At 41.4% G+C, this 14426-nt stretch overlaps 1 protein-coding gene across 1 annotated transcript in view; it reads left to right on the top strand.

Moving 5' to 3' along the window:
* shmt2 (serine hydroxymethyltransferase 2 (mitochondrial)) overlaps nt 1-14426 on the top strand; it is a 38400-nt gene that overhangs the window by 13199 nt on the left and 10775 nt on the right. Inside the window, exons 2-8 of the mRNA XM_007909314.2 lie at nt 4424-4609; nt 6647-6726; nt 7129-7329; nt 9864-9945; nt 10632-10754; nt 12152-12291; nt 13111-13276. Coding sequence (XP_007907505.1) covers nt 4424-4609; nt 6647-6726; nt 7129-7329; nt 9864-9945; nt 10632-10754; nt 12152-12291; nt 13111-13276 — 978 coding nt within the window. The remainder of the gene's footprint in view (nt 1-4423; nt 4610-6646; nt 6727-7128; nt 7330-9863; nt 9946-10631; nt 10755-12151; nt 12292-13110; nt 13277-14426) is intronic.

Genomic DNA, 14426 nt, shown 5'->3' with positions numbered 1-14426 from the left:
TTAATCTCTTCCTAATTAAGGAATGGAATGCATTTACAAATGTCATATATTGACTCCATACCAACCAAAAGACATGTCACTTGTAAAGTAATTTGGTCTTGTGTGCCTTCCTCAAAGTGATGAGATAATAGATAGATTTCCCAGTGGGGGGAAAGCTTAGGCAAGTTTCCTTACTCCGCATGCCTCTGTTTACATAGGTTGTTAGATTGGGGGATTGCTTTCCTGGGATAATAATCCCTCAAAAAAAAATTGGTCACTCAATCCACAACTGTTTGTGGGACACTGCTGTGCGCAATTGGATGCCGTGTTTTGCCCACAAAATACACATTCAATCCACTTTATAATACGTTCTGTGAAGTGCTTTGAGACGTCATAAGGCGCTACATCACATAACAAGGATTACTATTATAGTGCAGTTTACCTTGGAATCACTTTTTGAGGGTCCAATTAATCATTTCTCAGCACTGTTTAGTGTGGCTCTGGAAGCTAACAGTAATCAGGATCTTTGTACCAATATTATAGTTTTCAGACTGCAAAACTGTTCATGTGTAACAAGAAGAGTGGGAACAGAGATGTATCAGGCCCTATTTGATATTGATATAATATTTGATATAATTCCTTACATCGATCGATCAACAAATGTTTTGATTTGCAATTGGGTGCGTGTGTTGTGTTTATCTGCTATCTCCAGATTAAGCAAATCAGTGTTTGAATGCGTATATGATGGGCCTTTTCCTTAAGAAATAATTTGTTTTAGACTGTTGGGTTAATTTTCACAATAGGAGTTTGCAGTTTCCATGCGGGGTCTCTTATTTGTCAGTTCAATTCCTGGTATGTTTCAGAAATTATCTTCCTGCTCCGTATGAGCCACTGGTGATTCCTGACATTTTTATATTGATCAGTAGTTTTAGCTGAGGGTGTCACAGTGGGGTGGCTGAACAACAAAGGAGACCACACGCTCTGGCACTCACAGCTAGATGATAAATTGGCTGCCAGGGGACTACACGCACGGTGGGGTATTAAGGAGTGATCGATAGAGAAATGAAGGGAAGTAGAGAAAGATGCTGCAGATTGGGATCTACAGTACTTGTTTTCTATTTGTACTTTGTTGATGGAAAAATGCTCTAATGATCTTCCGCAGGTTGCAAGGTCTGGTGTAGAAGAAGTTGAAACATGAAAAGGTTGCAGCTCGGGTAGCTGAATGCTTCACTCAGAGAGAGTTGCTTTCAACTGTTTTATGCCTTCCAGTTGATCAAAGTGAGGGAAAGAAAAACTGACTAAAGATTAGCAGATACCTGTTCGGATCCAGGCTTTTCTGGTTGATCCCAAGTGCCAGTTGCTGCTGACTGGGATCATCAGGGACAAGGGAGCAAGGATCTAAGTCCTAAATGGACCACTGAAGTGATGCTGTGCTAAAAGAGGGTGGAGGTGGCCCTGATGAGGTGTTTCTCACTTGGAGGCATCTTGGGGAATAAAACAAGCTGTCCTGTACACCTAGGGTGGGACTTGAAGAACTTGGAACTGGACCGCAGATTCTCACTTCCCACACTTACCTTTGAGGGAGGTGAAAATCTGCGGTCAACCTGATGGAAATGTTGAGGCTCTTTTTTTCATTTCGTGTAAGGAACCAACTATACGTGTGGTGGGAACAGTTCTCATTAAATGCCTGTTGATTTTTATTACCTTGGTGTTGGAGACCTGGTTTTATTACTGGTATAAACCCATAACTGCGAGAATAGCTGACAATGCAGAAACATGCATCAGTGCAGTTGTCTGCCGCATGATTTACAAGGAAGTGCTGAGGAATTGGGTAGTTGTCCTTTTCTCTCCAAGACTTGCGTTTGCAGTAACACCAAACAGGGTTGACATGACTATTATCCTTTCAGTACTTCAATCCTGTTCCAGTGAACAAGACTGTATTCTGCCTGCATGCGGTGGGGGTGGGGGGGAACGTGCAGCTTCATTCCTGTGTTCATGATACGTTTTGAAGGGAAAAGGATCTTGTATTGTTTGCCAGCTTTTACCGTGTGACTGGCAGAAATTTGATTGGAACAAATGATAACATTTTGGCAAAAGGAGACATGGACTTTGTGCTCAGAAGAGGGAAGATGAGCAGACAGGTTTGATTTAATTAATTTATACAGAGTATATTGAATATGTGGCGTTCACCACCCAGGGAAGTAGGCACAGGCAGGTTCTGACAGCTTATTCAGGAGGGAATTTGATAACTACTTGCTGAAGAAATCAATTCAGTGGAGCAATGTATAATTTTTTTAAACTTTGGCACTATCCAAATGGGCAATGGTCACCTCCATTCATCTGTGTTCCTAATGTAAACCGTTTATAAGAAGTTTTTCATGCTTTCCAAATATGAGGAGATGTCCCATTAATAACATTTTTTAAAAAAGTTTGATTTGGGGCAAGAAAGGGAGACCAAGTATAGTTGATCTACAGTCGTAACTGCACAAGCCAAAATATTCATATATACCCCTACGCTCTTTTTCTCGCACCACCATGACTGACATCCATAGATTTGCATAGTTCCAGGCATAATTTCAGTTGGCTCTAAACTGAATTGGCACCGACCAATTTGAGCCAGAAAGGTGACTCACAATGATAGTCTGCAATTTACATTGCCTAGGCGTTTTCCCAGCAAGATGCTGGAAACATTAGTGACTGAAGCTTGTATGAATGCAGCCATTTCTTCATTGTGGGCTTGGCTGCCTATCGTGGCAGATCTATTTAGGCTAAGAACTTTCTCTCGGATCTCACAGCAAGGGACTAAGCCACAGTCCAGTCTGATATTGCAAATACCTTTCACTACTATATTGGACCTCACTCAATTTCTGTTGAGGTTACATTAAAAAAAATTGACCTTGTGTAAGGTAGGAAAATCTGAATCCAAGAATGTCAGCATTTAAGCAGCTGGCTCCCTTGACAGAGTTTGCGATGCGTGGCAGGCTCAGTAATTCAGATCGTGGTCTGAAAGCTGAGCAGACTGACTGGTTTGTCGGGCAGGTTGATTGAAAAGGGTGACAGTGATGCTTTTTTTTCGCTCTCCTTTTCCTCCGACAGAATCATAGCTAAATAACAGTGAAATGCGTTACAATTGCAATATAAGTGGGGTAGGAGAAGGGGAAGAAAGGGGGTATTTAATTAGATAAATCTGTGGGGATTGCCAGAGGGTTTGAATGCAGGAAAATATGCAGATTCCCAGATTTCAGTCTTAATGCAATCCTGCTTACCTAATTCTGGAAACTATTCGGCGCAGATTGGCAAGAGCCAAGGCTTGGGGACCTCAGAGTGTGTGTTGGGGTAACTGCTGGTGTCTACCCAGCAAAAAACGCATAGCCGGCCATTGATAGAGCTGTCTGACAAACTTGTCCCCTGCTTCTGCAGCTAGGACCACCCTACCTGTTTGGCTTGCAGGGTTAACAGGAGCTGAGTGGGATGATTCCCTGCCCCCAAGGAAGGGTCTGCCCTTCCAAATCCTGCCGATGAGCCAGCTGTCTGTGTCGCGATTAGCAGTGCCCTGGAGAACTGTGGACCCTTCTGGCTCAGGAACCAGACTACTAATGCCGCCACAGAGGGCTGGCTCGATTCTGAGATTTTTGGGCTTTGCCAAACATATCACCTTGGGTCAAGTATTAACATGTAAATATATGAATGAAGATGAGCGATATCAAAGGATGAGAGAAAACTTACTGCAGGTCCAAAGAGCATAGCAAACTCTCCACCTTGACAGTATTCTATGGTCAAACCATTGACAGAAAATGCAAAAATGTTCCAATGCACCAGGAAAGATGTGGGGAAAAAGGGGCAGAATTCCATAACATTTTAAAACTTACATTTGTTTAACCAAACTGTTTGATTGCTTCTGCTTTGTGTGAGAATGTCTGAAGTATGCAAAACAAGGCGAAAGTTGGCAGCATGCCTGATCATATATGAACGCAGCAATGGTAATTTCAAAACTCGCCTGTTGGACATGGCTGACATTGCTTGGTAACACTAGGAGAATTGACAGACAGAAGAGGGGTAATTATGTTGGATCCCTTCCAATTCTCAAGGAAGGAGAATGGGGGAGGGATAACTTTCCCACTGCCACTTCTCCAATCTTCTCACTCTTTCGATCTCTTATTTAGTATTCATATGTGAGCTTCAGTAGTGAATGTTGGCAGCCTACTCAACCACAGGAGGATAGGGGTATTAAATTCAAACTCTGTCCTGCAAGTGTATTGATGTTAGATGAGGACCTAATGTGACTTTCATGCGATCCCATGGTCTGTTTGCTTTTAAAACCTCAGTTTGGTAACACGCCTATTCTTGATTCTGATCTGGTCAGGATGTCCCCCTTTTCTGCTCTGTAAATTTGAGCCTGATTTGAATCTCACCACTGGATCTAATGCTGGATTTGTCTTCTCAGCCTCTGCGTCAGAGCTGCCAGGTGACTGGAGTCCGAGCCCAGCACAGCAAGTTGGCCCCTCAACCTCAAGTCTTCTCACATTGGATGGGACAGGAAAGTCTGGCTGAGAGTGACCCAGAAATGTGGGAGTTAGTACAGAGGGAGAAGGACAGACAATGCCGTGGACTCGAGCTTATTGCCTCAGAGGTACGTACCGATGTTCAATTCAGTGCATATTTCTTTTATTTTTCAGAGATTGTGTGCATTTGGTTACATTTTGCATTTGGTGTGCATGGCATTGGAATCAAGAGTTTTCTGTGGGTTTTGTTGCATAGCTCACTTTTCTAGCACAGAAGAAAACCGTTTGGCCCATTGTGCCTGGGACAACGCACCATAAAAGCTATTTGTTTAGTTCCCTTCCCTTGCTTTTTCCTCATACACTTTTATACATTTCCTTTTCAAACGTTTTCTATTTCCACCCATCTGCAATTTCTTATTTATCTCTTATTTATCTCTTACTCCTGTCTCCTGCTTCTACCAGGAGGATTTTTTAAAACAAATCTTTGTTTGTTGATTAGAAACTAGTTATGCTGCCAATAGAAACCTACAAGATGAAACCATTTCAATCATTGGTAATAAGTTGCATCAGTGTTAACTGCAAATGAATGAACTTTTCAGCACCTATAGCGAAATCAGACCCAACTCGTATACTCTCTGTGGTGTGATGGAAATGTTTGTGTTTATTTTGTATTCTTGAAGAGTTTCTTCCTCTACCTCTTTGTTACAGTGATGTGAACCCAAATCTCTGGTCAGATGTGAGAGGGAGAAAAAGCAAGCAATAATGACCCCTTAAGACATTTTGACATCAACCTTGTTAACTCCTTTCCTCTGCTTGGTGTAACAGCACATCTTGCAGATAGAGGCACACTGTGTTCCTACCATGTTCTTATTCATCATCAAGCTGCTGTTTAAATGATTCTCAGTGTCCTGGCATCAACCAAAATAATCCTTTCCAGTTGTGTATTACTTTCTGTGAAAATTAATCAATTCCTGGTTTGCCGATTCCTACAGGATGCTGAGTTTTTGGAAACACCAATCGTTTGGCATCTTGGGTTAAAGTGTCTAATTCTCAAAGCAACTTCACCCGCATTATCAGACTATATAGAGGTTCTCACTGTTAATATCAGACTATATAATGGTTCTCACTGTTAATATCAGACTATATAGAGGTGCTCACTATTAATATCAGACTATATAGAGGTTATCACTGTTAATATCAGACTATATAGAGGTGTCACTGTTAATATCAGACTATGTAGAGGTGCTCACTGTTAATATCAGGCTATATAGAGGTGTTCACTGTTAATATCAGACTATATAGAGGTGTCACTGTTAATATCAGACTATGTAGAGGTGCTCACTGTTAATATCAGGCTATATAGAGGTGCTCACTGTTAATATCAGACTATATAGAGGTGCTCACTGTTAATATCAGACTACATAGAGGTTCTCACTGTAAATATCAGACTATTGAGGTTCTCATTGTTAATATCAGACTATATAGATGTGTCTCACTGTTAATATCAGACTATCTCACTGTGGAGTCCTGCAGCTCAGTGGTTAGAGCACTCGTTTTGCAAGTGAGAGACCTGAGTTCAATTCCAGGCAGGTCAGGGCGAAACCTTGGGCAAGTTTCCTTACTCCACACAGAGCCTTATAATAATCCCTCCAAAACCAAAAACAATAATAAATTGGTCATTTTCAATCTACGACTGTTTGTGGGACATTGCTGTGCGCAATTGGCTGCCGCGTTCGCCCACAAATATACAGTCAATTCACTTTACAGTGTGTTCTGTGAAGCGCTTTGGGACGTCCTCCCGACGTGAAAAGCGCTATATCAAATGCAAGGATTATTATTATTATTATTGTTATCCAGAGAACCCATTGACAGAATATTAGCAGGGGAGTTGCAAATTTGATTTAAAAAAAAAACTGTTCATTCACCTCCCCTCTCCCCCTGTAACTGACCAGTTGCTGGATTCAATCTAATGGTAAGTAGAGAACGTTTCAGATTCGACAAATCAAGAAGCCTCTATCATGTATTTCAAGCAAATAAACATTCACATGGTACAGCAATTTAATTACATTTTGTTTAATGTCCGATGGCTTATACTCGTAGGATTTCAATGGCTTTTTGTGCGAATAATGGAATGTTTCAACTGAGGTATTGCATCTTATTTTCAGAATTTCTGCAGTCGAGCTGCTCTGGAGGCACTTGGATCATGCCTGAATAATAAGTATTCAGAAGGCTACCCAGGAAGAAGGTAAGAACTGAAACCTACTTGGGTTGGTCCATATCGAAAGCTGTGTGTGGAATAAAAGAGCCGGTTGTAAGTAAGTTTCTCACATGCTACCTCAGTTCCTGAGGCACAGCAAGTGTAGAATGACCCCACTATTGGCTACCTGTAACAGAAAAGTAAATGCTGCCTCAATACAACCAACAAACTTTGAAATCAGCAGGTTTGAGTTTTGCCTGAAGCTAAGTTTGGAATAGAACTGTAACTGAAGAGCCAATCCCCCACACAAATCCTGAATGAATGCAGCAGTCCAAAATACCCCTATGTTGAAAAGACAATTTCCTGTCAATTGCATTAAGCACAATTCTTCTTCGTCAAATTCTGCGCTGAGTTTGGTGGGAAACCTTTTGAGGTCTGTTTCTTTTTCAGGTATTATGGCGGTTCAGAGGTTGTGGATGCCATTGAGCTGCTGTGTCAAAAACGTGCTCTGGAAGCCTTCGATCTGGATCCAGAGCGTTGGGGTGTGAATGTTCAGCCCTACTCGGGATCTCCTGCCAACTTTGCTGCGTACACAGCAGTGCTGAAGCCTCACGACAGGATCATGGGGCTGGACTTGCCTGATGGCGGACAGTGAGTCAACCACCTCATTATTTCAGTCAAATCAAAGGTGTATAGAGAAGGGGAATAGCTTCACCCCAGTGGGAATTTGGGTAACTCTTCCTTATCCAACTGCATTGCCAATTCTAAACTATGCTGTGAGGTGGATGAGCCTAATATTTGTGCCATCACCTTGTAACTAACCACCCAACACAATACAAAGTTACATTTATATAGTGCCTCTCAAGTCAGGAGGATGTCTCAAGGCACTTAACAGTACTGGCTTGACACCTTAGATGTGGCTGGGAACTAAGGTAAGTGGGGAGTAAAAGGGATACATCAGGGAAATTTGCTGATATTAAGTTGTATGCAGTGCAGAGGTAGACAATGTATTGCCATTTTTCTGTGTAAAATCATTGGAAGTTAAAATGTAGATTTTGTGCAGTGAACAAAATGGCATGTGAGACTTAAAAGTTCTTACAACAGTTAGTGTTGAAATAAACAAAATTGCAGCAAATGATTGCATTAATTTGTGGGGGATTTTTTCTCCCTGATCAGGAATTAGAAAAGATTTCTTACGTTGAGGGTGACCTGTTTGGGGAAGGAAGTTATTTATCAGACTGGCCTGGGTAAAGGTAGGAGACCAGGTTCACTCGGAGCTTGGGCTAACTGACTTTAGGGCTGATTGACGTTAACCTTGGCTGTGAGCAATGGAATATCCTCTGTTTCGTTTTCCAATCTTGCAATCAGTCACATCAATAAGCAAATGAAACATCTTTCCTCTGCTATAAATGAAAAACAAGCCTTGAATCCTGTGCGTGCTGAAGAGGAAGTGAATGTCACCATGCGGTCATAAAAGAAGCTTGGTACTTTACAGGATTAAGTGTACATGTAGCTCAGTGGAGTCCTGTAGCTCAGTGGTTAGAGCACTGGTCTTGCAAGTTCAATTCCAGGCAAGGCAAAACCCTGGGCAAGTTTCCTTACTCCACATGCCTGATAATAATCCCTCAAGAAAAAAAGCAGTAATAAATTGGTCACTTCAATCCATGACTGTTTGTGGGGCACTGTTGTGCGCAATTGACTGCTGCGTTTCGCCCACAAATGTACATTCAATTCACTTTACAGTATATTCTGTGAAGTGCTTTGAGACGTCTAGAAGACGTGAAAAGCGCTATATCAAATGCAAGGATTATTATTACATAATGAGTACAATTATGCGAAATATGAGCCGTATGGGTCATTATTTAGGACTTTATTATAAGCACTGCAGCTGTTGATGCTCAATGTTTTTGCAAGAGAGATGATCTTTCAGTCACTCTTCAAAGGTCAAATCGAAGCTACAGGAACAGGAGGAGGCCATTCAGTCCTTTGAGACTGTTCCGCCATTTAATTAGATTATGGTTGATTTGTACCTCAACTAATCCTTTCAATTCCAATTTCCTGCTTTCTCCCCATAGCCCTTAATACCCTGACCCACGAAAAATCTATCAACCTCACTCTTGAAGGTGTGGATGGATCCAGCATCCACAGCCTTCTGGGGGAGAGAATTCCAGATTTCTACCACACTTTGAGTGAAAAAATGCTTCCTGATTTCACTCTTAAGTGGCTGGTTCTAATTTTAAGTTAAGCCCCCTTGTTTTGGATTCCCCGACAAGAGGAAATAGCTTCTCAGTATCTACCCTATCGAATCCCTTTATCATCTTAAATACCTCTATCAAATCACACCTCAACCGTCTAAAATCAAGGGAATACAATCCAAGTTTAACATTCTGTTGAACCTGCGTTACAGCCCCACCAGGGCCAATGTATCTTTCCTGTGGTGTGGTGCCCAAAACTGAATCCAGTACTCCAGAAGGGTCTGACTAACTCTTAAATGTACAGTATAACCATTATCACGGTTATAATGTATATTAGCAGTGATAGAAACACTAATGCTGAAATGGTACCGATGTTAATTAATATGACCTGGTACACAGTAACCCGTAAACACTGGGATAGACTTTCTCAAGAATTCCTGATTCCACGGACTGCTGAAAACATGGATTTCTGTCACACCCAGCATTATCACTGTGCACTCTTGTCTGCACTTGATTCTTGGTCTAACAATATATAGAGGAGAGGAAGTTAAGATATGCTGATCAAAAATGATCATTTAGTTATTAAACTGGCTTATGGTGCAATCAAGAAACTTCACACCTTCATTAAGAACATTGTGTTGTTGCTACTAGGCCGTACCATCGATAACTGTTCAACACTAAAATATTCTCCTCCTGTGGTTCATTCTTTAATAAATGCAGGAAATCCGCCTTGGTTAAGGCACAATGTCACTGTTGCCCGGGAGTCATAATTTCAACATTAAATGGCATTTAGAAAATTCAATAAAGAAAAGCGGAACACCAAAGGGTCAGAGGGGTCGTCTGAGAAATGCAATTTGAGGTTGAAGCAAATTCAATAAGGTGGTGGGCTGACCGGGAAGAAAGATCAACATGTCACTTGAGCAAGACAATTTCATTCTCTCAGGTCTTGTTTGAAATTCTAAGCACCTGACTCTCGCTCTTCTGTTACAGCCTGACACATGGATACATGTCTGACGTTAAGAAGATTTCTGCCACGTCTATATATTTTGAATCGATGCCCTATAAATTAAACGTAAGTTCAAGTTGCTGGCACACAGTGCAAGGTCCTGGAGATGTGTTATCAAATCATCCTTTTCTCCGCTCCAAAACATTTACATACTCTGCCGACAGCACAATCTCAAAACTCCTGTTTTTTTTCAAATATTTAAGTTGTGTTCTTAAAATAGCACTAGAAAAATCTGCTTAGTTTTTTTTTAACCCTTTGGCAAAAATAACTCTTTTGTGCTAACTTTCTCCCTTCTTCTGAAGGCTCATTACTTTGGGATGTGCAGGTACTCTCTGATAGTCTCCGGGTAGTCATTCTTCATATGTGAACCTTGATAGCGAGCAGTCAGTAACCTATTTGATTGCCGTGTGTATCACAGCCGAGCCTTGATCATATCCTCACCTGACAGTGCACACGCACATGTACGTAGAAACACACACATTTGAGCAGAGTTATTAGCAATGGAGCCAGATTATTTTTCCTTTTTCACCACCTCTCTGTGTGTATGTTTCTCTCTCTAGCCTAGCATCTTACGGATAATTGTGAAGTCATTACAGCTACCTCAGTTTGAAATCAGCTAACTCTGCACATATCAAGATCCAAACCAATGACCTTCTGCTCTGTATGGCTTAGTGATGCGCTATCTTTATCCTTTAGGTTATTGTTGGAAAGCTGCAGACAAAACTGTCATTGTTGCTTTTTGTTTTCTCTAGCCTGCTACAGGTCTGATAGACTATGAAAGTCTGGAACAGACAGCCCGCCTGTTTCGACCGCTTATTATCATTGCGGGGACTAGTGCTTACTCCAGGCTGATCGACTACGCCAGGATGAGGAAGGTGTGTGCTATAACGTTCTTCATTTTATTTCTTAAATCGTTCCTGCAGACAACGCAGCACATTTCTCTCTTTCCCGCATACGATGAAGGTGAGTTTTTATTAATGTAGACAGCACAGAGCAGACAAGGTGAAGACACGTCCTCTGATTTTAATTCGCATCATCTCTTGTGGGCTGCTCCGGGGGTGGGGGTAAGCTGACAATGACACAGCTGCTAATGCTGCAGAAACGCATCTTTGTTTTGCTAACCAGGCTGGAAGTAAAATCCCCATGATTGTATTGTTTGTGTGGGCGAGCTGATGAACATCCAATTTAGTTGATATGCTTCATCTAGTTTTATGACTAGCTATATAACTGCTCTGTCCAGGAGACAGCAGAAGCAAATAAGCATACATAGTCCATGGAGCGCGGAGAGCAATGTTCATTCATAGCAAGACGTCTGCCCAAGTAAAAACGAACACACTGGCGTGCTAGCCTCCATGCCACGAGCAACGGGCTCAACGGCCTCCTCCTGTTTTCATGTAAAGGCCAAGTGCTTTTCAACAGGAGAGCAGAACAGATCCTCAGAGTGATATTATCAGAATTCTCTCCTGTTCAATCCAGGCGAGAAAGCTGCCATTGAGAGAAAGTTTCACCCCCAAAATATACAGTTGATTCACTTCACAGTATATTCCGTTAAACACTTTGAGGCGTCACCAAGACGTGATAAGGCATTATTATCACAGGCAAGGAATATTATTATTATTGAAGGCTGCTGAAAGATTGCTGCCATTGTCTCCAAAATAAAAACCCGACAATTTACTAATTAATATTAATATTAACTAATATTAAATTCTTTCTTGAATGTGGGAACATGCTCTTTAGTCTCTGGTTGCTGTGTAATTATCTGAGGTGGGGTCACTTCTCTCAGAGTCCTGAAGATGCAACCAGGCCTCACTTGAATTCCATCTGTTGGTGATTGATGAGGTTATTTGGTCATTACAATAATAGTGCCTTATCATGTCATTAAGACGTCTCAAAGAGCTTCACCGAATGTGCTGTAAAGTGAATTGACTGTATACCTTGTTGGCGAAACGCAGCAGCCAATTGTGCATAGTGGTGTCCCACAAACAGTCATGGATTGAATAACTAATTCATTAGAGTTTGGATAGGGAGAGGGTGCTCCGCTGCACAGTAACTTGAAAGCAAACAGATTAGGAGTTGCTACAGTATAGAAGTCCTTCCTGTTCTCAAACTGTCCCTTAAATGCAGATTGTCATTTAACCAAAGGCTTGGATTAAAAGTTAGAGGATCAAGCACGCAGGGTCTGTTCCACCAACAAAAGGGTTTACTGACAGTTTGGTGAGGACCTTTTGGTTTGAGGATTTTAAAGTGATTGATTGTGCTTGACCTCTTTCAGATTTGTGATGACATGAAGGCCTATTTGCTGGCTGATATGGCACACATCAGCGGGCTGGTGGCAGCAAAGGTTATTCCATCTCCGTTTGAGTTTTCAGATATAGTCACAAGTACAACCCATAAGACTCTTCGAGGGGTAAGGTGAGTATCTGCTGGTATAGCTTAACACACAAGAAATCGCTTTCCAGGGAAGAGCAGAGGAGACAGCACATTTTAAATAATATTTCAGTTTTAATAATAATATTAATACAGTTTACCACACAAGAAATCGCTTTCCAGGGAAGAGCAGAAGGAGACAGAACATTTTAAATAATATTTCAGTTTGATTAATGATAATAATAATCCTTGCATTTGATATAGCGCCTTATCATGTCATTAAGACATCACAAAGAGCTTCACAGAATATATCGTAAAGTAGAATTGGCTGTGTATTTTGTGGGAGAAACTCGGCAGCCAATTGCGCACAGCAGCGTCCTACAAACAGCAATGGAGTGAGCCAAATTATTATTTTTTGGAGGGATTATTATTCCCTCCAAAAAATTATAATATTATTAAAGTGCTTATTACACCAAACATGTCAGCCAGTCTCCAGCTGATTTGGTGGGTAATTGTCTGCCTGATTCTTTTGGCCTCAGCTGGTGCAAATCACTGAGAATGGGAGAGGAAGATTGATAATTCTCGAAACATTTACAGTTTATAGTGATCTGGATTGCTCTTGCTGTTTGTCTCCCCCAGCTCCCCCTTATAACCCTTGCTCTCCCCCCCCCCCCCATGGACAATAAGGTTCACAGTATATTGAGCAAATGTAATAGTTTTACTGGTCTGTATAATTGAACTGTGCAAATTAGTGGCCAACTGCTGTGCTTTGTAATAATATGAACAGTTAAATTTAATGTATGTACTAATGTGAGTGCATGCAGGTCCCATGTGGCTCACAATAATCACTTGTTTCCTTTTCAGAGCCGGCCTGATTTTCTATCGCAAAGGAGTGAAATCGGTGAATAAGAAGACTGGCAAGGAGATCATGTTCGACCTGGAAGACAGAATCAACTTTGCTGTGTTTCCATCTCTCCAGGGAGGCCCTCACAACCACGCTATTGCAGGTGTGGCTGTGGCCTTGAAGCAGGTAAGGGTAAACCAAACAAGCTGGCGGTTTTCTGCACACTATTGTGGAGTCCTGTATCTCAGTGGTTAGAGCACTCGCCTCGCAAGTGAGAGGACCTGTGTTCGATTCCCAGTGGGGTGAAACATTGGGCAAGTTTCCTTACTCCACACGCCTCTGTTTATCTAGCAGTAAGTAGGAACCTGGTTGTTAGTCGATTGGAGGGTTGCTTTTCTGGGGGTACAATAATCCCTTCAAAAAAAATAATAACAAAAATGGTCACTAAATCCACGACTGTTTGTGGTACACTGCTGTGTCTACAAAATATAGTGTCAATTCACTTTACAATAGGTTCTGTGAAGCGCTTTGAGATGTCTCGCAGACTTGATAAGGCCCTATATCAAATGCAAGCATTATTATTTAATACTACAAATTGATCCAGTAACTTATGTAAGTTTAACACGAGTTGGAATATCTCTAGTTGGGTCACACAGTGAGTTATTTGTAGTGTACTGACTTATGTTGGCAACAAAAAAGAATTGATGGTTAATTCATCTCATTCTATTTCGTGGTACGTTGTTGCCTTGTTTTCTTACTTTGCACCTTAACCCATTACATGAAGTCGCTTTGAGGTAATGAGGTCCTAATCTCAGTTTGCAGAAAGTTCTGCAGACAGCAATGTTAGTAATCATTCAGTCCTCATCGATGTTTTAGTTTTTACAAATTCGGTTATTATTTGGCTTTTGATAGTTCAGTAGCGCTGGGCAGGTTGAAGTGAACATCCTCTGACCTGAACTGTCAGGCCGGGTCACTGCTATGTTGCTGCTTTGTCTGAAATATTCAGATCCATAGAAATAAAAGAAGCCACGAGGATCCATGATGTGAGTGGAGATGTCTGAAGGAAATTGCATCCATGCTATTGTAAAGTTTCTAGACTTTCAGAGTCACTTGAACCCATTGCCGCTTTAGTCTGTCTGCCCATGTGAACCACTAATGGTTTGTCAGAGAACTGCTGGTGGGTTTGAAAGAATTAAGGATGAATATCTCCTCCATAGCCCTAAAGCAGAAAAGCTAAATTAGCCTTGCATAGACCTAAGAGTGGTTATAGATTTCGAGGCCTCTGCAGCATTACACCAGCAATTGAATTAGTGAAGTTCGTTTGCAAGTACCACAG

Source organism: Callorhinchus milii, unplaced genomic scaffold (genome assembly GCF_018977255.1).
Source record: "Callorhinchus milii isolate IMCB2004 unplaced genomic scaffold, IMCB_Cmil_1.0 Scaffold27, whole genome shotgun sequence".
Taxonomy (NCBI): domain Eukaryota; kingdom Metazoa; phylum Chordata; class Chondrichthyes; order Chimaeriformes; family Callorhinchidae; genus Callorhinchus; species Callorhinchus milii.
The sequence above is the reverse complement of the archived record's forward strand: the minus strand, read 5'-3'. Positions and strand labels throughout refer to the sequence as shown.